Genomic DNA, 20,724 nt, shown 5'->3' on the forward strand with positions numbered 1-20,724 from the left:
GGTGTGTGCTACCACCAGACCTGGCTTTTTTCTTTTCTTTTCTTTTCTTTTCTTTTTTCTTTCCTTCCTTCCTTCCTTCCTTTAAGATTTATTTATTTATTATGTACACAGTGTTCAGCCTCCATGTATGCCTGCAGGCCAGAAGAGGGCATCAGACCTGATTACAGATGGTTGTGACCCACCATGTGGGTTGCTGGGAATTGAACTCAGGACCTCCAGAAGAGCAGTCAGTGCTCTTAACCTCTGAGCCATCTCTCTAGCCCCTGCTTCTTCTTTTCTTTTTGGTTTTTTTGGAGACAGGGTTTCTCTGGAACTCGCTTTGTAGAGTAGACTAATCTTGAACTCAGAGAGATCCGCCTACCTCTGTCTCCTGAGTGCTGAGAGTTGGCATGTGCCACCACCGCCCAGTGGCAGTTTCATTAAAACAACTACCACCACCAAAATAAATAAAACAAAGCTGTTGACAGCAATATTATTTCTAAGGCCTGAACTAGAAACAAGCTAAAAGTCCAGCAGCTGGCGTATGCTGTATCTACACTAGAGAAGCACTCAACATCTAAACAGAACAAAACACCAATACATGTTCCAGTGCAGATGACTCTGGACTCTTACACTAAGGTGAAGGAAACCATCTGTAAGACTATTCATTTATGAGAAATTTTCAGCAAGAGCCTATCTATAATCTATATTGCCTATCCATATAAGAGCCTATCTATATAGCCTATCTATATCTATAGAGTTATTGGTTTCCTGGAGCTGAGGAAAAGGAAGTGAATTCACTTTAAAACTCCATCCACTCACTAGCTGACCACTGAACTGAGCAGACATGACAAAGATTACAGACTCAGAACTTTAAAGTGGGGGCATGAAGAGATGGCTCAGGGGTTAAGAGCACTGGCTATTCTTCCAGAGGTCTGAGTTCAATTGCCATCAACTACGTGGTGACTCACAACCATCTATAGTAGGATCTAATGCCCTCTTCTGGCCTGCAGGTGTACATGCAGAACACTCATACGTAAGATATAAATAAAATTCTTATTTAAAGTACAGGAAAATTAACTTTAAAAAAAAAAAACAGCCACAGTGGGTATGGTGACTCACACCTTCCCATCATGCCAGCGCTTGGACAGACAAAGGCAGGAGAACCTCAGCAAGTGACAGGCCACTTGATCATCATAACGAGTCCCAGACCAGCCACACCTACTTAGCAGGTGTGTGTGTGTGTGTGTGTTGGGTGGGGAGATAAGCCCAGACAGGGATGGAAAACTCTGATTTCTGTAATTGTCACATTATTTTAAATATCCTCTTTTCAACAAAAACTTAGGGGCATGCAAAAAAGAAAAGAATCAGGAAACAGAGCACTCAGTAACTCAATAGCTATGTTTCCAAGAAGCCAACATTATCCTTGGTGAGCAACCTTTAAATCGGGTTACTTACTTAATTCTTTTTGGTTAGCATATAGTACTTGTATAATACAGTGGGTCTCATTTTGACATTCTTTTCTTTTCTGAGACGGGCTCCTACTTTGAAGTGCTGGCTGTCCTGAGACTCACTATATAGACCAGGCTGCAGTCTGCCCGCCTCTGCCTCCGGAGCACTGGGATTAAAGGAGAGTACCACGACACTCCTTTCTTAGTGAGTCTCTCTGTGTGGGAGGGTGCATGTGTGCCATGTGTGAGAGACCATCAGGAGTCGTGTTGTCAGCCTTGGCAGCAAGTGCTGCTACCTGCTGAGCCATCCTCACTGTCCCTTGTGGCTTTTCCCCAAAATGCTTATACATTTTATTTTGTATGTGCGTGCTCTGGGGAAAAAAGCCTGTCCAGGGCAATTGTGCAATTATGTCTCCTCCTCCCTGATTTATCACCACTCTCCAAAGTTCCCTGCTCAAGTTGATTTCCATCTTACAGCAGCAGCCTGTGTGCACTTCTCTCCTCTAACAAATCCTAGCTACATTTCAATTCAATGTACTTTATCTCTTCCTCAAACTTTTACTGTTTGGCCCACAAGTAAAAGTTTTTTACTTTTTTTTTTTTTTGTCTTTGTCCCTGAAGACACCACACACTACTTTCAATTTGCCTGGAGGGTGTGGGGGGGGAGGGGGCACATCCTATCTACATTCTATTTGGTATTTTATTTTTTCTTTTTTGGTTTTTCAAGACAAGGTTTCTAAGTGTAGTCCTGACGAGGCTGGCCTTGAATTCAGAGATCACCTGCATCTTGACTCCTGAGTACTGGGATTAAAGACATGTGCCACGACCACCTGGTGAGTTATTTGGGATTTTAAAGTCAGTGACATAGGGTCATGTTATTTTACAGAAAATAAAGGGAAGCTTGAGAAGGCTGTCTCCACAAAGGTTGTGGTGCTGGCCTTCAGTGCCAGCATTCAGGAAGCAAAGGCAGGCAGGCATCTCTCTGTGAGTTTGAGGCCAGCCTGGTCTGCACAGTGAGTTCTAGGACAGCTAGAACTATGTGAGAAACCATGTCTCAAAACAAATGAATCAAACAAAGACTGTTAAATCTCCAGGATATGGAATCATGGCGCTGTCAGCTCTGGTTCCACAAATCATGTAGGTTTTCAGAGATAACTTGTGGTGAAAATATTGTGTGCTTCATTTCTGAGACAGGGTCTTATCAAGCAGCAGTGCTGGCCTGAACTTGCAGTGACGCTCCTGCCATGGCCTGCTGAGTGTGTACCACATGCCCAGCGCTATATGCACCTGATGGTCTCACAACTGCCTCATCTTGGATCTAGCTGGCAAGGACATTACCACATCAACTCTAATTGCTACCACAATAGTTTTTTTTTTTCTTTTTCAAATAAAGACTTATTTATTAATTATATATACAGGGTTCTTCCTGCATGTATGCCTTCAGGCCAGAAGAGGGCACCAGATCTCATTACTGATGGTTGTGGGCCGCCATGTGGTTGCTGGGAATTGAACTCAGGACCTCTGGAAGAGCAGTCAGTGCTCTTAACCTCTGAGTCATCTCTCCAGCCCCACAATAGTTTTCAATGACATGAAATATGTGGCATTATTAGCAAATCAAAGCAGTAAAAGCTATCAGAGAAATCCTGGAGTATACAGCTGTACCAGTATCAACTAGACAAAATGATTGCTGATGCAAGCCAGTGGCTTACACTATGATCTCAGTACTCTGAAGGCTAAGGCAGAAAGACCTGGAGCTTGAGACTAACCTGGGATACATACTGAGTTTGGTATTAGCCTGGGCTACCCATTGAGAACCTTGTTTCAAAAGACAAAAACAAAATATTTTTGAGGATTTTACTACTTTTTTCTGAATATATAATGTATCGCTATTTCCTGACTACTTTCCAGAAAGTCAGCCATCTGAAAAAAATAAAGTGTCACAAAACTGCTAAGTTAGGTTGGGCTTTGACAGCATGCGCCTTTAATCCCGGCCTTCCAGGAGACAGAGACAAGATGATCTCTGTGAGTTCAAGGCCAGCCTGGTCTACACATCAGGTTTCAGGACAGCAAGGACTACATAAAGGCCATGTCTCCAAAAACCTAATGAGCAACATTACTACTTAAATACTAAAGTCAGTACTAGAAATCAGCTGGGCTTTTTTCTCAATTTTTTTTTTACAGGTTGAGTGATGGACACTTTGCTCTACCTTCTACAGATCCCCTGACTTCCCATTCCTTTACCTAATATCCATCTCCTGGCCCCAAACCTCCCTTCATTTAAAGGAATCTTCATGAAAGCACAGCTCTGACTTTCAACATTTTGATGCATCTTCTCAGAGATAAATTTCAGTTCAATGATGAGTCCTTTAAACCAAATCATTAATACTACTTTTAGCATCTGCCATTGATTGGATGTGAAGTGTCCCCTTCGAAAAGGCTCATTTCATTGAAGAGCATATCACCACTGCTGCTGCTGGTGGAGGTGGCTCGGGAAACTTCAGGAGGGTGTCTAGCAAGAAATGGGTCACCAGGGCATGTCCTTGAGGGAACACACCTTGTCCGGGACCCTTTCTCTTTCTGTTGCTTGTCTACCATGAGACGAGCACACTGTCCCATGCTCCTGAAGCCATGATACTTGAAAAGAATTATGGACTGAAACCTCTGAAATCATGAGGCAAAACAGTATTTCCTCTCTTTAAGTTATTCTCATAGTTGTTTTCATCACAGCCTATGGGAAACTAACAGTACCTCAGACTCAGCCTACCTTATCATTGCAATTACTAAGTACTCAATAAATGCTTTGGGGTTCTGCAAATAAGCTGAAAAGCAATATCCTCCTTTTCATTTTCAGGAAGTCTATTAGTATGATACACAGAAAAATCTTAACAACCTCTGTTAAAAATAGAACTATTCAAATGGCACTTGTGAGTCATAGCCATCCCAGCTGGGCTCCCTCTGAAGCACTTACATTATTATTGTGAAGATACTCAATCGCTCGAAGAATCTGGAACAGGTACTTTCTCAGTCGCTTACTCTCTAGTCCGTGACAGTAATGTTGCAACTCATCTAAGACTGTGTGGTCAATAAATTCAAATACCAAATGAATTTTCTTTTTTTGTCTAAAAACTTCAATCAGATTGACCAGGTTTTCATGCCGAAATTGCTATTAACAAAAGAAACAGAGTTTAAAATAAAATTGTTCCAAGCAGTAATTCATTCAAACACCTATATAATTTTGAAAAAAAAAAGGAACAGTTTCAACTTCTTTTAACAGGAACATCTCAAGTGATCTGGCACATTCTTAATGTGTAAAATTTACTGTAAGTGGTTTCTTGTTCTCTAGAGAAAGGTGAGACATGTTGACAAGATAGCTTATTAAAACAATTTAGCACTGAAGTACCACAATACAATGAGAACTGTTTTGCTACCTTTTAATTTGGTTTGTACTTAACACATGAGATTTAAGAGGACTGCATCCAGCACTTGGAAGGCAGAGGCGGGTCCATCTCTGAGTTCAACGCTAGCCTAGTTTACACAGGGAGTTCCAGGCTAGGCAGAGTTACAGAGTGAGATGGTCTCAAAACAAAACATATAAAAATCAATAAATAAAATTAAATGGACATTGTTTCATATTTGCTAATTTTGTTGTTGTTGTTCTTTCTTTTGATTTTTAGAGACAAGGGCTTGCTATGTATCCCAGACTAGACCAGAACTCACAACCTTTCTGTCTCAGCTTCTGAAGTACTGGGTGCTGGGATTAAAGACATAAACCACCACATTTATCAGCAGATGTTTTGTTTTTTGGAAACTGAACTTGGGATATTCTCACATGCTGAGCTGAGTATGTTTCAGATGAGCATGGGTTTTTACACTTTTACAATTTATGTATGTGTGCTGGTCTATACGCATACATGTATATCATGTGCACTCCTGGTACCTAGAGGTCAGAAGAGGGTGATGTTGGATCCCCTGGAACTGGAGTTAAGGATGGTTGTGAATCACTATGTGGGTGCCAGGAAACAAACCTGGGTCTTCTGCAAGAATAAGTGCTCTTAGCCACTGAGCCATCTCTCCAGCCCACACGTATATTTCAACATCATTGAGCATACGCTATAAATTTATATAACTTATTCTCTCATTTTGGTCCTAAACTTTAGAGAATAAACCATAAGTTCTAGGAGTCATTTTTAATTCACTTGATAATCAAAAGAATATCAAAACATGTTTTAAAAATCTTCAAATATATGAAATAATTTATAACCATGGAAATAGCATAAATATGCAAATATTTCTGGTTTTTTAATTCATTGTTTATTCTACAATTCTACTAAGAAACAAAACACCCCAAAAAAGAAAAAAGAACAAAAAGAAAAAACGGAAAAAAATTTTTAAAAATTAAAAAAAAATAAAGAAACGAAACACCTTTTGTCTCAGCTACTCAGGAGGTTGAGACAGGAAGATAAATCTGAGGCCAGCCTAGGCAATAAATACAGCAAGATCTTCATTTCATGCAAACAAAAATTAAATAAGTAATTTTAAAAATAAAAATTCTTTTTTGTGCTCCTATCAACCATGGTCAAAATAATTTTAAGGAGTTGGAAAGATGGCTTAGTGGGAAAATGCTTGATATGTACACGAGTACCTGAGTTCAATCCCTAGCAACCACAGATAAACCAGATATAGCAGCAGGTGCCTGTAACGTGCCTGTAACTAGCTGGGTGAGGTAAAGTCGGGTGGATAGAGGGGCAGCTCACTGCTCAGCCATTTCAAGCTTAATTGATAGCTTCAAATTCAATGACAGATTCTGTTCCCAAAAATAAGGTAGAATGTGGTAAGAGGCAAACACACAACCCTCATCGCTGACATCCAGGTACACATGCACTTCAAACACATACATCAAATAAGTGCTTTTAAATAATCGCCATGTAGCAGCATAGAAGACAAATGAAGCTTAATATTTAAGTAGCCTATTCTATTTTTTCAACTATTGTCCTTACTACAATCAATTTTGAAATATTTAACTTTTTAAATTAACAAAAATATTTATAAATTTGGATAAAATGAGATATTTTCATTAGTAGATTCACTAGTAAACTATAATTTACTTTAAAAATTTATTCATTTATTATGTATACAGTGTTGTGCCTATATGTCTGCCTGCAGGCCAGAAGAGGGCACCAGGTCTCAACATGGATGGTTGTGAGCCACCAGATGGCTACTGGGCTGAACTTCGGTCCTGTGGAAGGGCAGCGAGGGCTCCTAAGCGCTGAGCCACCTCTCCAGCCCCACAAACTACAATTTTTTTTTTTAAGAAAATGCTTTTATTCTAGTGGTACTGAAGGCGTAAGTCACAGACAATCCCACACCAGTTTGGAATTATGATTAATAGAATGGTTATTTATTCAAAGGGGAAAAAACTTACAGATTACCGTCCCAGACAACAGCCCCTCCGCGTGAACAGGAAAGGAGTCCAGGGGCCGGAAACGGAGCCGGAAGACAAAGAGAGAGTGGAGGACAGCCGCTGCTTTTTTTAAAGGGAGAGACCACGCCCCAATGGGCTGGTAACTCAGCGGCGATTGGCTGAAGGAGCTGAAGGAACTCCCACAGCATCTCCCCCTTTTGTTTAAGTAAGAGAGTTCTAAGCCTACTACGCAATTATATACAATAAGTACAAACCTACGAAATTATATACAATAAATACAAATATCCTATTCTAACTAGCTTAAGTCTTGTATAACAAATAACTTGGCCAAGTCATGAAAGGAAAGTAACTACATTTATATAATCTTCAATCCCATCGAAGATCTGAGAAGGGAAATAATGTTATCTGAGTAATTAGGAAGTGCAATCAAACAACTTCCAGAACATGTACCAAATCGCAGAGACAACTGGCTACCTGGACAAACACCCAAAGTCACATTTGCAGCGTTGAAGCAACCAACTTTGGCTAAGGCCTGATGTAACTGACATACCATTTTCAAAGGCAAGAAACTTCAAAACTATCTTACCCTGTCTTGGCAGGATATGACAGTCTTGTTTTATCCATTTACGGATATTCTGTAACTCTGTCAGTAGTTGAGGTATGAGCATTTCTTTACCCAAAGGCCAGTTCTGCCAAGAAGAAAGGCTCCAGGTGGAGTGTCTTTGGTGCTCAACATTCTCTCGGGCATAGATCAATGTTGCCAGGAGTGATTGTGTCTCCCTACCATAGAACTCTGAATTAGATTAAAGGCCATTTTCTACAGCTCTTTGAAGAGGTTGAAGATTATCTATCTATACTGAATATAATCTCTATATATCTAAAGAACCTGATTAGTCTAATTATAAATGACAAACTTAGATGACTGTTGATCTATATAATTCTCAATATCTATCTAACTTAAAGACTGAGATAATAAACAAGTGTGCAATAAATGAGGACAATGAGACCTCCAAATATAAACAATGTGCAAGTATACATTGCAATATGGTAAATATATATCAATACATAAACAATATATAAGTATCTTAATCAGAGGTAGAAGTGTACAATGCAATATGGTAAATATACATATATCAATACAATATATATATACAAATACATAAAAATGTTTTAAACAGAGGTAGAAGCATGAAGCATGCATGCATAAAATAGTCAACATAATTTAACTTTGTATCAATATATAAGAATCGATACCAATATGTTTGTCTAAAAGCAATAACTCACAAGTACAAATCTATTTATCCCATAATCCAATTATCCCTTCTTTTTTTTTTTTTTTTTTAAGATTCCTGTGCTTATAAAATTCCTCCCCCAACCCTCAACCGTATACTAATTATAACCAACCCCTAAATGATGTCCCTAAACCCAAGGACAAACTTTATTGGGAGAGGGGACGTCGTTCTCTAGAATTACTTCCAGCTGTCATGGGGGCGACGTTCTTTCTGGGGGATCCTGTGAAAGTAAAATGATGGTTAAATTTCAAGATCAATGTCTTTTAAAATTGCAAATAGTCTCTGAGTATTTTGTGGAGGTCTGGCCAGAATGTTGTACAAGATGTGCACCATTTTAGCACGTTGGAACCGTCTTGTGCAGCTGGTACCCAAAACAGGTCTTGTAGTAGCGCTATCAGTATCATGACGTCATATCAACCAGGTGGAGTTGTTGTTATGGGGCCCCATCTTCTTCCTGGAAACTTCAAATGTCACTGTAGGAAAAACTCATTGTTCATTGTGGAAAACTTAAACATTAATTATATAGACATATACATGAATACCTATATTCAATGAGAGACATGATAGATATATTTAATGAAGGTATGATAGATATGAAGAAAAGTAAAGATGTTTTCTAAACTCATATTTCTTTCTGTCCCATATCATGGCTCTTGACATGAGACAGAAACTCCAGAAACTCTGGGTTTTTCTTTAAACAACAGGCTTGGAATTAGAGAGGGACTGAGCCAGAGTCCAACTCTAAAACCAGCTCTATAAATTTAGAAATATGATTTAGTATATGGTACTTACAGAACCTATTCAGTTTTCTTGATAGTCCCTATTGGGCCGTTATTTTCCATCTGTCAGTATTCAAATATCCAGGGTCCCTTGAACTTTTCAAAGATCAGTGTTTTCCTGTGGAGATAAGAACAGAACCCTGCCCCCATTCTATATGCTTTTCTTACCACCTGTATGGTTATCATCATTGTAGATGCTGTCATTTCTCCTTTCCAAGAGGTTTCTCCTCTTCAAATCGAACCTTTATTAATTTTGATGGTATCCACAATTTTTCTTCTCCTGTGGAAACAAGAGCAAAACCCCTTCCCCAACGTAGCACATCTCCTGGCTTCCATTGAGAGGTCAGCACGTCTTTGAAATAAACAGGTTGGTTTAGTTCAGAAGTTTTTTCCATTATCCAATGCCTCTCTGCTGCTGTTGTTCCTTTCTCATTAGCATTAAGAAAATTCAAGGTTAATAAAGCATTATGCAATCTATTTCTGGGGGTATCTTTCATCCCTTTCTGTTTGTTTAGCATATCCTTTATAGTACGATTTGATCTTTCTATAACTGCCTGACCTGTAGGATTATTTGGTATACCTGTAACGTGTTTTATATTATAATAAGCAAAGAAGCGTTTCATTTTCTTAGATACATATGCTGGACCATTGTCTGTCTTTATTTGTGCAGGTATACCCATGATGGCCATAACTTCCAATAAATGTGTGATTACCGAATCAGCCTTTTCTGAGCTCAGGGCAGTTGCCCATTGAAAACCTGAATACGTGTCTATGGTGTGGTGTACATATTTTAATTTACCAAATTCCATAAAGTGGAACACATCCATCTGCCAGATTTCATTCCTTTGAGTACCCTTTGGGTTACTCCCTGCAGGCAATGGTGTTTGATTATAGAAAGAACAAGTAGGACATCTCTTTATAATGTCCTTAGCTTGTTGCCATGTAATGGAAAACTCTTTCTTTAAGCCTTTACTATTGACATGATGTTTTTTATGAAATTTTGAGGCCTGCAGAACGCTTCCAATCAATAATTGGTCAATTTCAGCGTTACCTTGTGCTAGAGGCCCAGGCAGACCGGTATGGGACCGGATGTGTGTTATGTACATTGGACAAAGCCTATTCCTAATTATGTCCTGTACCTCGATAAACAATGAAGTCAACTCTGTGTCATCTGGTATGAATTTAGCGGTTTCAATATGCAAGATAACTCTTTCTGCATATTGTGAATCTGTAACTATATTAAGAGGTTCTTTAAAATCCCTTAGCACCATAAGAATGGCATATAATTCTGCCTTCTGGACAGAATTATAAGGGCTTTGTTCCACCTTACTCAATTCTTCTGATTTATAACCTGCTTTCCCTGATTTATTTGCATCGGTATAAAATGTCCGAGCTCCAGTTATTGGAGCATCACGTACAATTCTAGGAAGAATCCAAGAAGTTCTCTTTATGAGGTTAAGTCTATCACTTTTGGGATAGTTGCTGCTAATTTCTCCCAAAAAATTAGCACAAGCTCTTTGCCATGGTTCATTATCTTCCCATAACTTTCTTATTTCCTCAGTAGTAAAAGGCACTATAATTTCTGCTGGGTCTATACCTGCTAGTTGACGAAGTCTCAGTTTACCTTTTATAATTAATTCTGAAACCTTTTCTACATAAGTTTTTAATTTTTTACTTGGTTTATGAGGTATAAATATCCACTCTAAAATAATATCTTCCCTCTGCATTAAAATCCCTGTAGGAGAAATTCTGGAAGGCAGTATGACTAGGATGGAACTAAGATTAGGGTTGACCCTATCCACATGTGCCTCCTGTAATTTTTCCTCAATCATTGTCAGTTCCTTTTCTGCTTCAACTGTCAATTTTCTGGGACTATTCAAATCCTTATCACCATCTAAGGTTTTGTTTAAATGAACTATTAGATCAGGTGTTATCCCAACAGCTGGTCGTAGACTGGAAATATCTCCTAACAATCTTTGGAAGTCATTAAGAGTCCGTAACCGGTCTCTCCTAATTTGTGCCTTTTGTGTTCGAATTTTCTCTAACCCTATTCTGTAGCCTAGGTAATTAATAGAATCTCCTCTTTGAATCTTTTCAGGGGCAATTTGTAATCCCCACCTAGGCAAAACTTTCTTTACTTCTTCAAACATACTTTCCAAAATATCTTTATTTGAATCAGATAATAAAATGTCATCCATGTAATGATAAATTATGGACTTGGGAAATTGCTTACGAATTATTTCCAGTGGCTTATTAACAAAATATTGACACAATGTGGGACTATTGAGCATCCCCTGTGGGAGGACAGTCCATTGATATCTCCTAGTAGGCTGAGAATTATTATAAGTAGGCACTGTGAAGGCAAATTTTTCTCTATCCTTTTTTTGCAAAGGTATAGTGAAAAAACAATCTTTCAAATCAATAACTATAAGAGGCCATCCTCTTGGTAATAGAGAAGGCAAAGGAATTCCAGATTGTAGCGGACCCATAGGCTGAATTACCTTGTTGACAGCTCTTAGATCTGTCACCATTCTCCATTTACCAGATTTCTTTTTTACAACAAACACAGGAGAATTCCAAGGGCTGGTTGATTCTTCAATATGGTTAGCATCTAGTTGCTCTTGTACCAGCTGTTCCAAAGCCTGTAACTTATCTTCAGCTAGAGGCCACTGCTTGATCCATATTGGCTTCTCAGTTAGCCATTTTAAAGGTAGGGCTGTTGGTACCTCTAAAGGTTTGCTATTGGCTGTGTGTTCTTGTACAGCCTGAATGGCTGGTGACCTTTTTCCATAATACCTCATTATATCCTTCCCAGAATTGTGAGTTCCTGGAACTACAGGAATGTTAATCTGGGTATTCCATTGCTGTAGCAGGTCACGGCCCCATAAATTTATTGCAATATTTGCTATATATGGCCTTAATCTTCCTATTTGCCCTTCAGGCCCTATGCATTCCACCCATCTTGTGCTTTGTTTTACACGAGATAGGGTTCCAATTCCCAGGAACTGAACATCTACCTCATGAAGAGGCCAATTCGGATGCCAGGATTCTGGAGTAATTATACTTACATCCGCACCTGTGTCTAATAAGCCTTCAATAAAAATGCCATTTATACAGACTCTTAGCTTTGGTCTTTGATCGTTAATATACGTTTGCCAAAATATACGTTTACTCTGTCCTCCTGAATTTTTTGACTCATTCTCCACATGTAATTCATCATTTAGACCAGTATTACTTTTTACGGCAGACATTGGAGTTTTTAATTTTCTTGGTGAGACACATTTTCGACTGTAACTGGGAATGACTGGGCCACTTTTGGCTTGGGGGCCTGCGAGAGGCCCCTCAAGGAGTTTCCCGATGGTATCGGGTTGCCTTGTCTGTCTGTTGTTGACCTGCATTCGTTGGACCAATGTTGGCCTTTACCGCATCTTCTGCATATACCTGAAGGCTGAGATCTCCTACTTTTGTCATTCCCAGAGGAGATATTATTCCTAGGATTTCTTTGCCTGCAATCCCTTTTCAGATGTCCTAATTTACCACAATTAAAACACCTGGTAGTTTGATGTCTCCTCATAGCTTTGGAAATCGCTTCTCCTACCCAGGATTCATCGTTATAGCTAAACATCTCAACATTCATTGTATGCTGTATCCATTCTTCCATTGGTGCTGATCTAGATCTTAAAGGCCCAATTATCTTTTTACATTCAGTATTTGCATTTTCAAAAGCTAGAGATTCAAGAAGTATTCGTCTAGCTTCTGGGTCTGTTACCCCTATGTCCAGAGCCTTAATTAATCTTTGCACAAAGTCAGTAAAGGGTTCTCTCTGTCCCTGCCTAACCCTGGTATATGATTCGACCCTTTTTGCTGGATCTTGTATTCTATTCAAAGCATTCAAGGCTGCTTTGTGACATAAGGACAGCACTTCTTCATCATAAAGAGCTTGGACCTGTGGATCAGCATATGCTCCTACACCAAGAATTTGATCTTGGGAAACCTCCACACCTTTTGCTCTTCCTTGCTGTTCCATATGTTTGGATTCTTCTCTGAAATAAATTCCAAACATCAAGGAAGGCCCATCATCTAAAACTGCAGACACTAGCTGAGAGAAATCATGGGGGGTAGCTCTGACATTAGAAGCCCAAGTCCTTATCATTTCCTTAACAAATGCAGAGTGCAAGCCAAAGTTAACGACAGCTTGCTTAATTTCTTTTAAATCATTCATTGCTATTGGTGTCCATCTAGCTTCTTTAACTCCCTTTGAGCCTTTGGAAGTTAACCCTTTGTCAGAATAAATTACAGGGTATGTTGTTAGGACCCTGGGTAAGCCAGTTCTAACAGCTGGTGGTGGCATTGTATCCTGTCCTTGTGCCTTCTTACTCTGTTCACCAGCTCCAATAGTTTCTTCAATCATTTCTAATCTTTTTATCATTGTATCCCTTAAATCCTGAATCTCCTGACCTACCCGTGTTTCTAGTAATTTCACTAAGGTATCAGTTTTTTGGTTCCCATTCTGGAGGTTCATTCTATCTGTTACCTTATCAAAACTTTGTGGTAACATCTGAACGTCAAATTCAACAGCCTGTACCCTTTCAGGTAACTTCCTAGTACCCTTGGACATGGAGTCAATTTTGTCTATCATAGTATCCACTTGTTCAGATAACCCCTGATTTTCAATAATTTTAATCCTTTCAACTAGTTGTTCAATATTAGTCCGTAAAAATCGTATCTTTCTTAATGATAAAATATTGAAAAGAAAACTGAAACCTAGCAACAAGTAAATTAATATATTCCCATAGTCATATAAACCTTGCATGACATAATCCATTGTATTAATAAAGAAAACAGTAAAATTGGCGTTGGAAACAAAAACTGCCATATTACCTCTTGTCTAGTTGGCGGCGCTGTTGCCAAGTTGCGACTAGAACCACTGCAAAGGTGACTTAAACAGGTCCTGTTTCAGTGTCTGCCTTAGTATTTGTTAAAAACTAGGAAATATAAGTTGCTCAAGAAAGAAAGTTTAATTAAATCAATTCCATACACGGAACCAGAAACCCAGAATCCAGGGGTAGAAAAGAGCAACCCGGAAGCCGCGTATGCCTCCACGTGACCGAGTCGTTCTGATTCACGCCACTAAAGCACCGCACTTACAAGGGAAATTTAAAAACAACTCAGAAAAGAGCAAACCAGGCAGGCAGAGACTGTCCCGAGCCTGTGGAGCTTGGGAGGCGTGGGGTTTAACTGAACTGCTGGCTCCACACACAGGGCACAGGCCGCAGCTGAGGGAGGTCTCGTGACTAGCCGAGCTGGTAGCAAGCAGTTGAGTGGGGGGGAAGGGGGGGTTCTACAACCAAACGTGGGGCGCCAGATGAAGGCGTAAGTCACAGACAATCCCACACCAGTTTGGAATTATGATTAATAGAATGGTTATTTATTCAAAGGGGAAAAAACTTACAGATTACCGTCCCAGACAACAGCCCCTCCGCGCGAACAGGAAAGGAGTCCAGGGGCCGGAAACGGAGCCGGAAGACAAAGAGAGAGTGGAGGACAGCCGCTGCTTTTTTTAAAGGGAGAGACCACGCCCCAATGGGCTGGTAACTCAGCGGCGATTGGCTGAAGGAGCTGAAGGAACTCCCACAGCATGGTACAACGTTAAGTTTTCTACTTTCCTGTGACTAATAGAGACTAAAAATCCTTGAAACATGACTGGTAGAAATCCAGGTTCCTTTACTAAATTTTTGGTTTTTTGGAGACAGGGTTTCTCTGTAGCTTTGAAGCCTGTCCTGGAACTAGCTCTTATAGACCAGGCTGGTCTCGAACTCAGAGATCCACCTGTCTCTGCCTCCCGAGTGCTGAGATTAAAGTGCGCCACCACCGCCCAGCTCCTTTCCTATTTTTGTTCTGTTTAGTAAGATGCTCTGGTGCGGTGTCACGGCATTGACACACTGGCAGCAATGAAGGGACAGTGAAGGGTGAGAATCCCATACTAAGTTAGTGAGAATAGTTTAAAGTGTCTTGCTTATGGTGTCACAGGCCTTTAATTCCAACATTCATAAGGCAGAAGGAAGCAGCTCTCTCTCTCTCTCTGTAAGTCAGAGGCTAGTCTGTTCTACATTGGAAGTTCCAGGGCAGCTAGGACTACATAGGGAGACCCTGTCTTTAAAAAACCAACAACAAAAGAAACAAAGTGTCTTAAAACAATTTGCATATACCAGACATGGTCCCACATACCTTCTTTAGTCTCAGCATTCAGTAGGCAGAGATAGGCAGATTAGTGAGTTTGAGACCAGCCTGGCCTACATAGCGAATTCCAAAACATCCAAGGATACATAATGAAACCCTGTCTCAAATAAATAAGTTATTTGCCTATAGTTATAACAACAAAACATGTTTTCAAGCTCATCTCCATGTTCTTGTCACTACTGGTTAGTTTTATAATATCACTAAATAGGGCTGGAGCTGGCACTGCACTCAGTTGGTGGACAAAGCCCTGAGTGCGACCCCCTAACAACACAGGTTTCCTGCGAGGCTAGATGGCTCAAAGGGTAAAGGCACTTGTCAAGCCTGACAACCAAGAGCCCTTCAACTTCTGCAAGTTACCCTGTGGCCTCCACACGTGTACTGTCAATGTACATCATGCACACACCAGAATCAAAGGCAAAATGTAATTTAAAAATTAAAAAAACAGGCATGATGTATGCAATGTCAGCACTATGGAGGTGAAGGCAGAAGGTTGAAAAGTTCAAAGCCATTATTTCCTAATTTGATTTCTCACTTAAGGAGCACATACTGCCTGACAGTGCTGTTTCATTTCATGAGGCAAGGACTGGTGTCTTCCATAAAAAAATCATAATGTCTTTACTAGTTTTTGCTTTTCCTTCATACGTTCTAGAAATATAGCAGTTCCAACTGTCCACAGGTGCTAGCATAATATTCTATTTAGATTTATATTATCTAATATAGACCAAAAAAATGCCGGGCAGTGGTGATGCATGCCTTTAATCCCAGCACTCAGGAGGCAGAGGCAGACAGATCTCTGTGAGTTTGAAACCAGCCTGGTCTACAAGAGCTAGTTCCAGGACAACCAGGCTGTTACACAGAGAAACCCTGTCTTGAAAAAGCAAAAAGAAAATGTTTCTTTTGTACCAACAAAGATGGGCAAGAGAAGCTGTACTCTTCATCACATGTAAAACATCTGGACCCCACTGTCAAGGTGAGAGCCCTGAAAGCACAGTAAGACAGAACATCTGTACCGGGAGCACTGCTCTCCATTGCAGTGTCTAGTTTTAGACCCAGTCCCCAAAGAATGGTCACACTCTGTTTTTACCTCCTCAGTTCTTCGCCTGTCACACATAAAGTGCCCTGATCTCTCCTGACACAGTTGCTGTTTGCAGAAGCCTAATAGTCTTTAGTTAAATATCCCTGTCATCTCCAAGTCAACAGTCCCAGACTGAACTAGGTCTCAAATTCTCTTCCACTTTGCATCAACTGCAGCATTCTCTGAACTTCAAGGACATCTCTGACTCCTTCTCCATGCCGTTTACACTGCTGGAGTCTAAAAAAGCCTCATGAGATTAGCAGGATTTCTGAATTAAATTCCCACGAGACCCCTTTCAGTCTTTTGATACATTCTACAGAGTACTGCTAGATTAATACCTAACAGATTCCTTTTTTAAAAAAATTCTTTTGGTTTTTAAAGACAAGGTTTCTCTGTAGCTTTGGAGCCTGTCCTGGAACTAGCTCTTGTAGACTAGGTTGGTCTCAAACTCACAGAGATCTGCCTGCCTCTGCCTCCTAAGTATTGGGATTAAAGGCATGCACCATCACCACCTGGCTACCTAACAGGGATTCTTTACAATTAACTCAAACCTTCATTTTCCATCTCCTAAAACATCAGGTTTGTGTCTTTGAGTCAGGGTGTCACGTACCCCAAGCTGATTTGGAACTTAATCTATAACAGAGGATTGCACGCACTCAGTTTTATGTGGTTCTGGGGAACAAACCCAGGGCTTTGGACATGCTCAACCAGCACTCTACCAATGGAGCTACTCCAGATCAAGCCCCAAACCAAGTTTTGACTTCTTAGCCTAAAACGCTTTAAAATCTACTTCCAATTTACTGCACTAATTAGAATTCTAATTCTATACAAGAAACTCATAGACAAGTATCTGTTCTTTTCCCTTCCACTTTTGCTCTGTTTGCTCTTGTCTGTCTATGCTTATGTTATTCTGGAACTCAATGGTAGCTCCACTTCACCCAAATGCTACACAGCCTTCAAGGCCAAGAACATAGCGTGTTTTCTGCAAGAAACCTTCCCAGCCAAACAGAAGTTTGTGAAATTTAATAGTAACCATTAAAAAACACAAAACAACTGTGTTGTTATGTGGTTCCACACACACACAAGCCTGCAGGTGTCCCCCGGGAGCTGGAGGTACAGGCAGTTGTGGATTCCAGGAACTGACTCTAGTCCTCGCCAAGGGCAGCAAGTGCTCTGACTACAGAGCCATCTCTCTGGCTCAGTGTGAGTCACTCTTATTAGGATTATCTTTTGTACACCTCCTGCCTAGTCATAAGTCATTAAGGAACAAATTTTTACTTCTTTCTAGTCTCAGCTTCTTCCACCGTCCTTTGTACAAAGCAGATGTCTTTAAGCATTATAACTGTGAGCTTCACAATATTATCATAATTATATTATACACAAGAACGCAGATATTTATCACTAAAAATTACAAACTATAGGAAATGAGAATTTCTCTATGCAGTATATTGTTAATGGAAATATTCTTTCATACATTTTATCTTCATTCTACAACAATTTCTCGCTTGACTTACACAATCAAGGCAAAAGAAGCCCGGTGTTGTAACGTAGCCTGTAAATCTCAGCACGGGAAAAAAATAAGTGTTCCAGGCCAGTCTGGACTTCATAGCAAAATGAGTCCCAATGGGGGATATATATATATAATAAAAGGCAAAAGAAACAAACCTTTAGAAACTTTATTTCTCTCGTTGCAATTTTGTTGACAGATTTTTCTGGTTTCTCATAGAATATCTTAATGGCCACTATCCGCCCAGTATCCTTATGTTTGCATTTCATGACCGTTCCATAACTTCCCTCTCCCACTTTTCCAAGAGTTTCATACATCTCCATTTTCAAGCCTGGCTTCTGCTTCACAGAAATAAAGAAAATGTTGTAAGTTCACACTTAAAATTTTCAAGCTGGATAATGTATAGAGTCGATAACCCCTTACTTTCAAATATAAAAACAAAACTAGGAGAGCTGGCTACAGCACAGCCTGTTCGTGGAAACTCTTAGGTTGTCAGAGAAACGCCAACTTTCACCAGAACACAGGGGTGTCCTGCATTAATCTAGCATTTTGGGACTAAGGAAGGTCTGATTCGCGCTTAATTCAGGAATCCTTTTAGAATACGTGATTTAGAAAACAAGTTCCCTTTTCAAAAAACTGCAACTACGATGGAAGGCGGGTTAAAAAATCCCTCTAACAAACACTGCGGGTTTCTTATGACCAACTACGGTCCACAAGCGTGGGAACCCCCACCTCGGTACCGCATTCGCCTACGCGGTCCGCCCTCTCCTGAAACCCATAGTCTAAGCAGCCACGACCCGGGTCACGCCTCCCGCCAGGCTGTCCACCTCGTCCTGAGAGCCGCCGCCGACTCAGCCCATCCTGTAGTCCCGCAGGCCCGGCTCCGCGAAGTCCCCCAGCCGGCTGCGGGACACCACGCCTCCTCTCCCAGCTGACCTAGCCAGCTCTGGGCGGCCCGACGTCCTGGCAACGGGGTGGGGGCGGGGCCGGCGTTCGAACAGCACTACGCAAGACTGGAAATCGCTGGGGTCCCGACCCGGAAGGGAAAGTGACACGAAGCGGAAGCTAGATGGTGCGGCAGGCCCCGCGTGCTTGCAGAATGGGGAAAGGCGGTTTTTGTCGCAGATTGAATGCCCTCGAGGACTCTTTCTGCCAGGGAAAAGGGCATTTTGTCGCCAGGGTGACTGGTCACCTGCTTGTGCCCCGTCCTAAGAGGCTGATTATCATTAAAAACAACTGATCCAAGGAAGCCTTGTGTGACTAGTTTGCCAGTGCTATATTAATATTCCATACACCTGATTTCGACTTCAAAGTCGACATTGATCCTTAAACAGGGACAAGATGGTTCTTAGGCAGAGGGCATAGCTCAGTGGTAAGCCATAAACTCAGCATTCATTACACCCCTGACTTATTTCTAACTGAGCATTCACTGCACCCCTAACTTATTTCTAATGTTATTTCTAATGTTCTTTAAGATTCTCGATATTCCTTCGTGTTTTCCAACTACTGGTACTCCTTTTTTTATTTGTTTTGAGGCAGGGTCTACTTTGTAGCTCTGGCTGGCCTGGGACTCACCTGTAGTCCAGGCTGTCCTTGAACTCCCAAGAGTTCATCTGTCTGCTTTGAGTGCTGTGCTTAAAGGCCTGTGCCTTTAAAGGACCTCGCAGTCCTTTTACAAAGTGTTCTCACTACATGTGAAATGCTAAACTGAGTGATATACAAGGACACTTCGGAATGTACATTTAATAACCCGAAGAGGTGTCTGAAGGGCTCCACCTCTAAAGATCCTGATTCAACTGGAATAGTAGTAAAGCTAGTTCAATGAGATAGCTCAGGAGAAAGGCTATGAAGCTGACGACTTGTCCTCTGGCCTACACACAAAAATAAATGAATGTACACAAGAAGAGAGTTGAGGAGTGTACGTAAAAAAGAAACTAGTCTGCTTATTTAAAAACAAGTTAGAGCATCTCCTCCTGTCTATCCAGTTAGGGCTGGATTTCGGAGCTTGAGAGTAAGGAGGGATGGGTACCTGGTTTGGGTTTGTCATGTGTCTGTATCATCGACATCCTCATCGGTCTGTCCTACCCCACACAAATAAAAATGTCAGCCATGTGGCAGTGGTAGCGTAAGCCTTTAATACCAGTGCTCAGGGATGGGGAGGCAGAGGCATATCTCTGTGTTCGAGGCCAGCCTGGTCTACAGAGCGAGTTCCAGGGCAGCCAGGGCAGTTGCACAGAGAAACCTTCTCTTGAAAAAAACAAACAAAATGTCATAGTTAAGCCTTTCACCACTACGATACCTGCTGTATGTTAATTTACTATTTTTATGAACTAAATATTTGCAAAGAGTAAAGCATGAACCAGACTGAGTTCCTGGCCTCACTTAGCTCACAAATAAAGCTGCCAAGTCACTGGTACCCATTCTAATCCCAGTGCTCTGGGGAGAGGCAGAGCTCTATTGAGACTGAGGACAGCCTTGTTTACATAGCAAGTTCCAGATCAGCCTGAGCTACACATACCCTGTTTTTAAAAACAAAAGCTAAGTTCTAAGACCATAGTTGTAAGTGTACAGCAAGCAGCCTGACCAAGAAATTGTGTGGGGTTTGTTAATATTCTGCTCTCTAATACTTTAGGAAGTACATGGAATTTGTCAAAACATTTCATTTGGAAAAAAATCAAACTATCTCATCCATTTCTAAGTTAAATTACTAGATAAGCGACAGAATGAGATTTTTTTTAAAAAAATAATCTCTTTAGCATTTCACATATTTATCTGCCTTTGTTCTTAACCATGAGGAATATTAGGAATAGTATGGCTGGATGGCAAATTAAAAAAAAAAAAAGACAAGGAAAGGCAATACTCCTGTTACCTATGCCAGCTACTCAAAGGGAGTTGAAGGCCCACCCAGAGACCCTAAGGGGCCGGTCTCACTATTCTTTCCAGAGACAGTAACCCTCCATGCAGCTCAAGGCAGCGTGG

General features: G+C 40.7%; 1 protein-coding gene across 10 annotated transcripts in view; it reads right to left on the bottom strand.

Moving 5' to 3' along the window:
- Cdkl3 (cyclin dependent kinase like 3) overlaps positions 1-20,724 on the bottom strand; it is a 107,432-nt gene that overhangs the window by 85,239 nt on the left and 1,469 nt on the right. For 6 of the 10 annotated variants that reach the window (XR_007232716.3, XR_015003570.2, XM_048437628.3 and 3 more), the window contains exons 1-3: positions 18,573-18,713; positions 17,904-18,083; positions 4,399-4,593 (exon numbers count right to left, since the gene is read on the bottom strand). Coding sequence is in view for 8 of the 10 variants with exons in the window: in XM_048437628.3 (XP_048293585.2) it covers positions 4,399-4,593; positions 17,904-18,068 (360 nt within the window). In the remaining 2 variants the exon portion in view is untranslated. Of the gene's footprint in view, positions 1-4,398; positions 4,594-17,903; positions 18,087-18,572; positions 18,714-20,724 lie in introns of those variants that run through there. The other 4 variants (XM_087910659.1, XM_087910658.1, XM_087910660.1 and 1 more) reach the window with 4 other exon arrangements.

The sequence above is a fragment of the Myodes glareolus genome, chromosome 9 (genome assembly GCF_982192425.1).
Source record: "Myodes glareolus chromosome 9, mMyoGla1.1, whole genome shotgun sequence".
In the NCBI taxonomy this organism is placed as follows: domain Eukaryota; kingdom Metazoa; phylum Chordata; class Mammalia; order Rodentia; family Cricetidae; genus Myodes; species Myodes glareolus.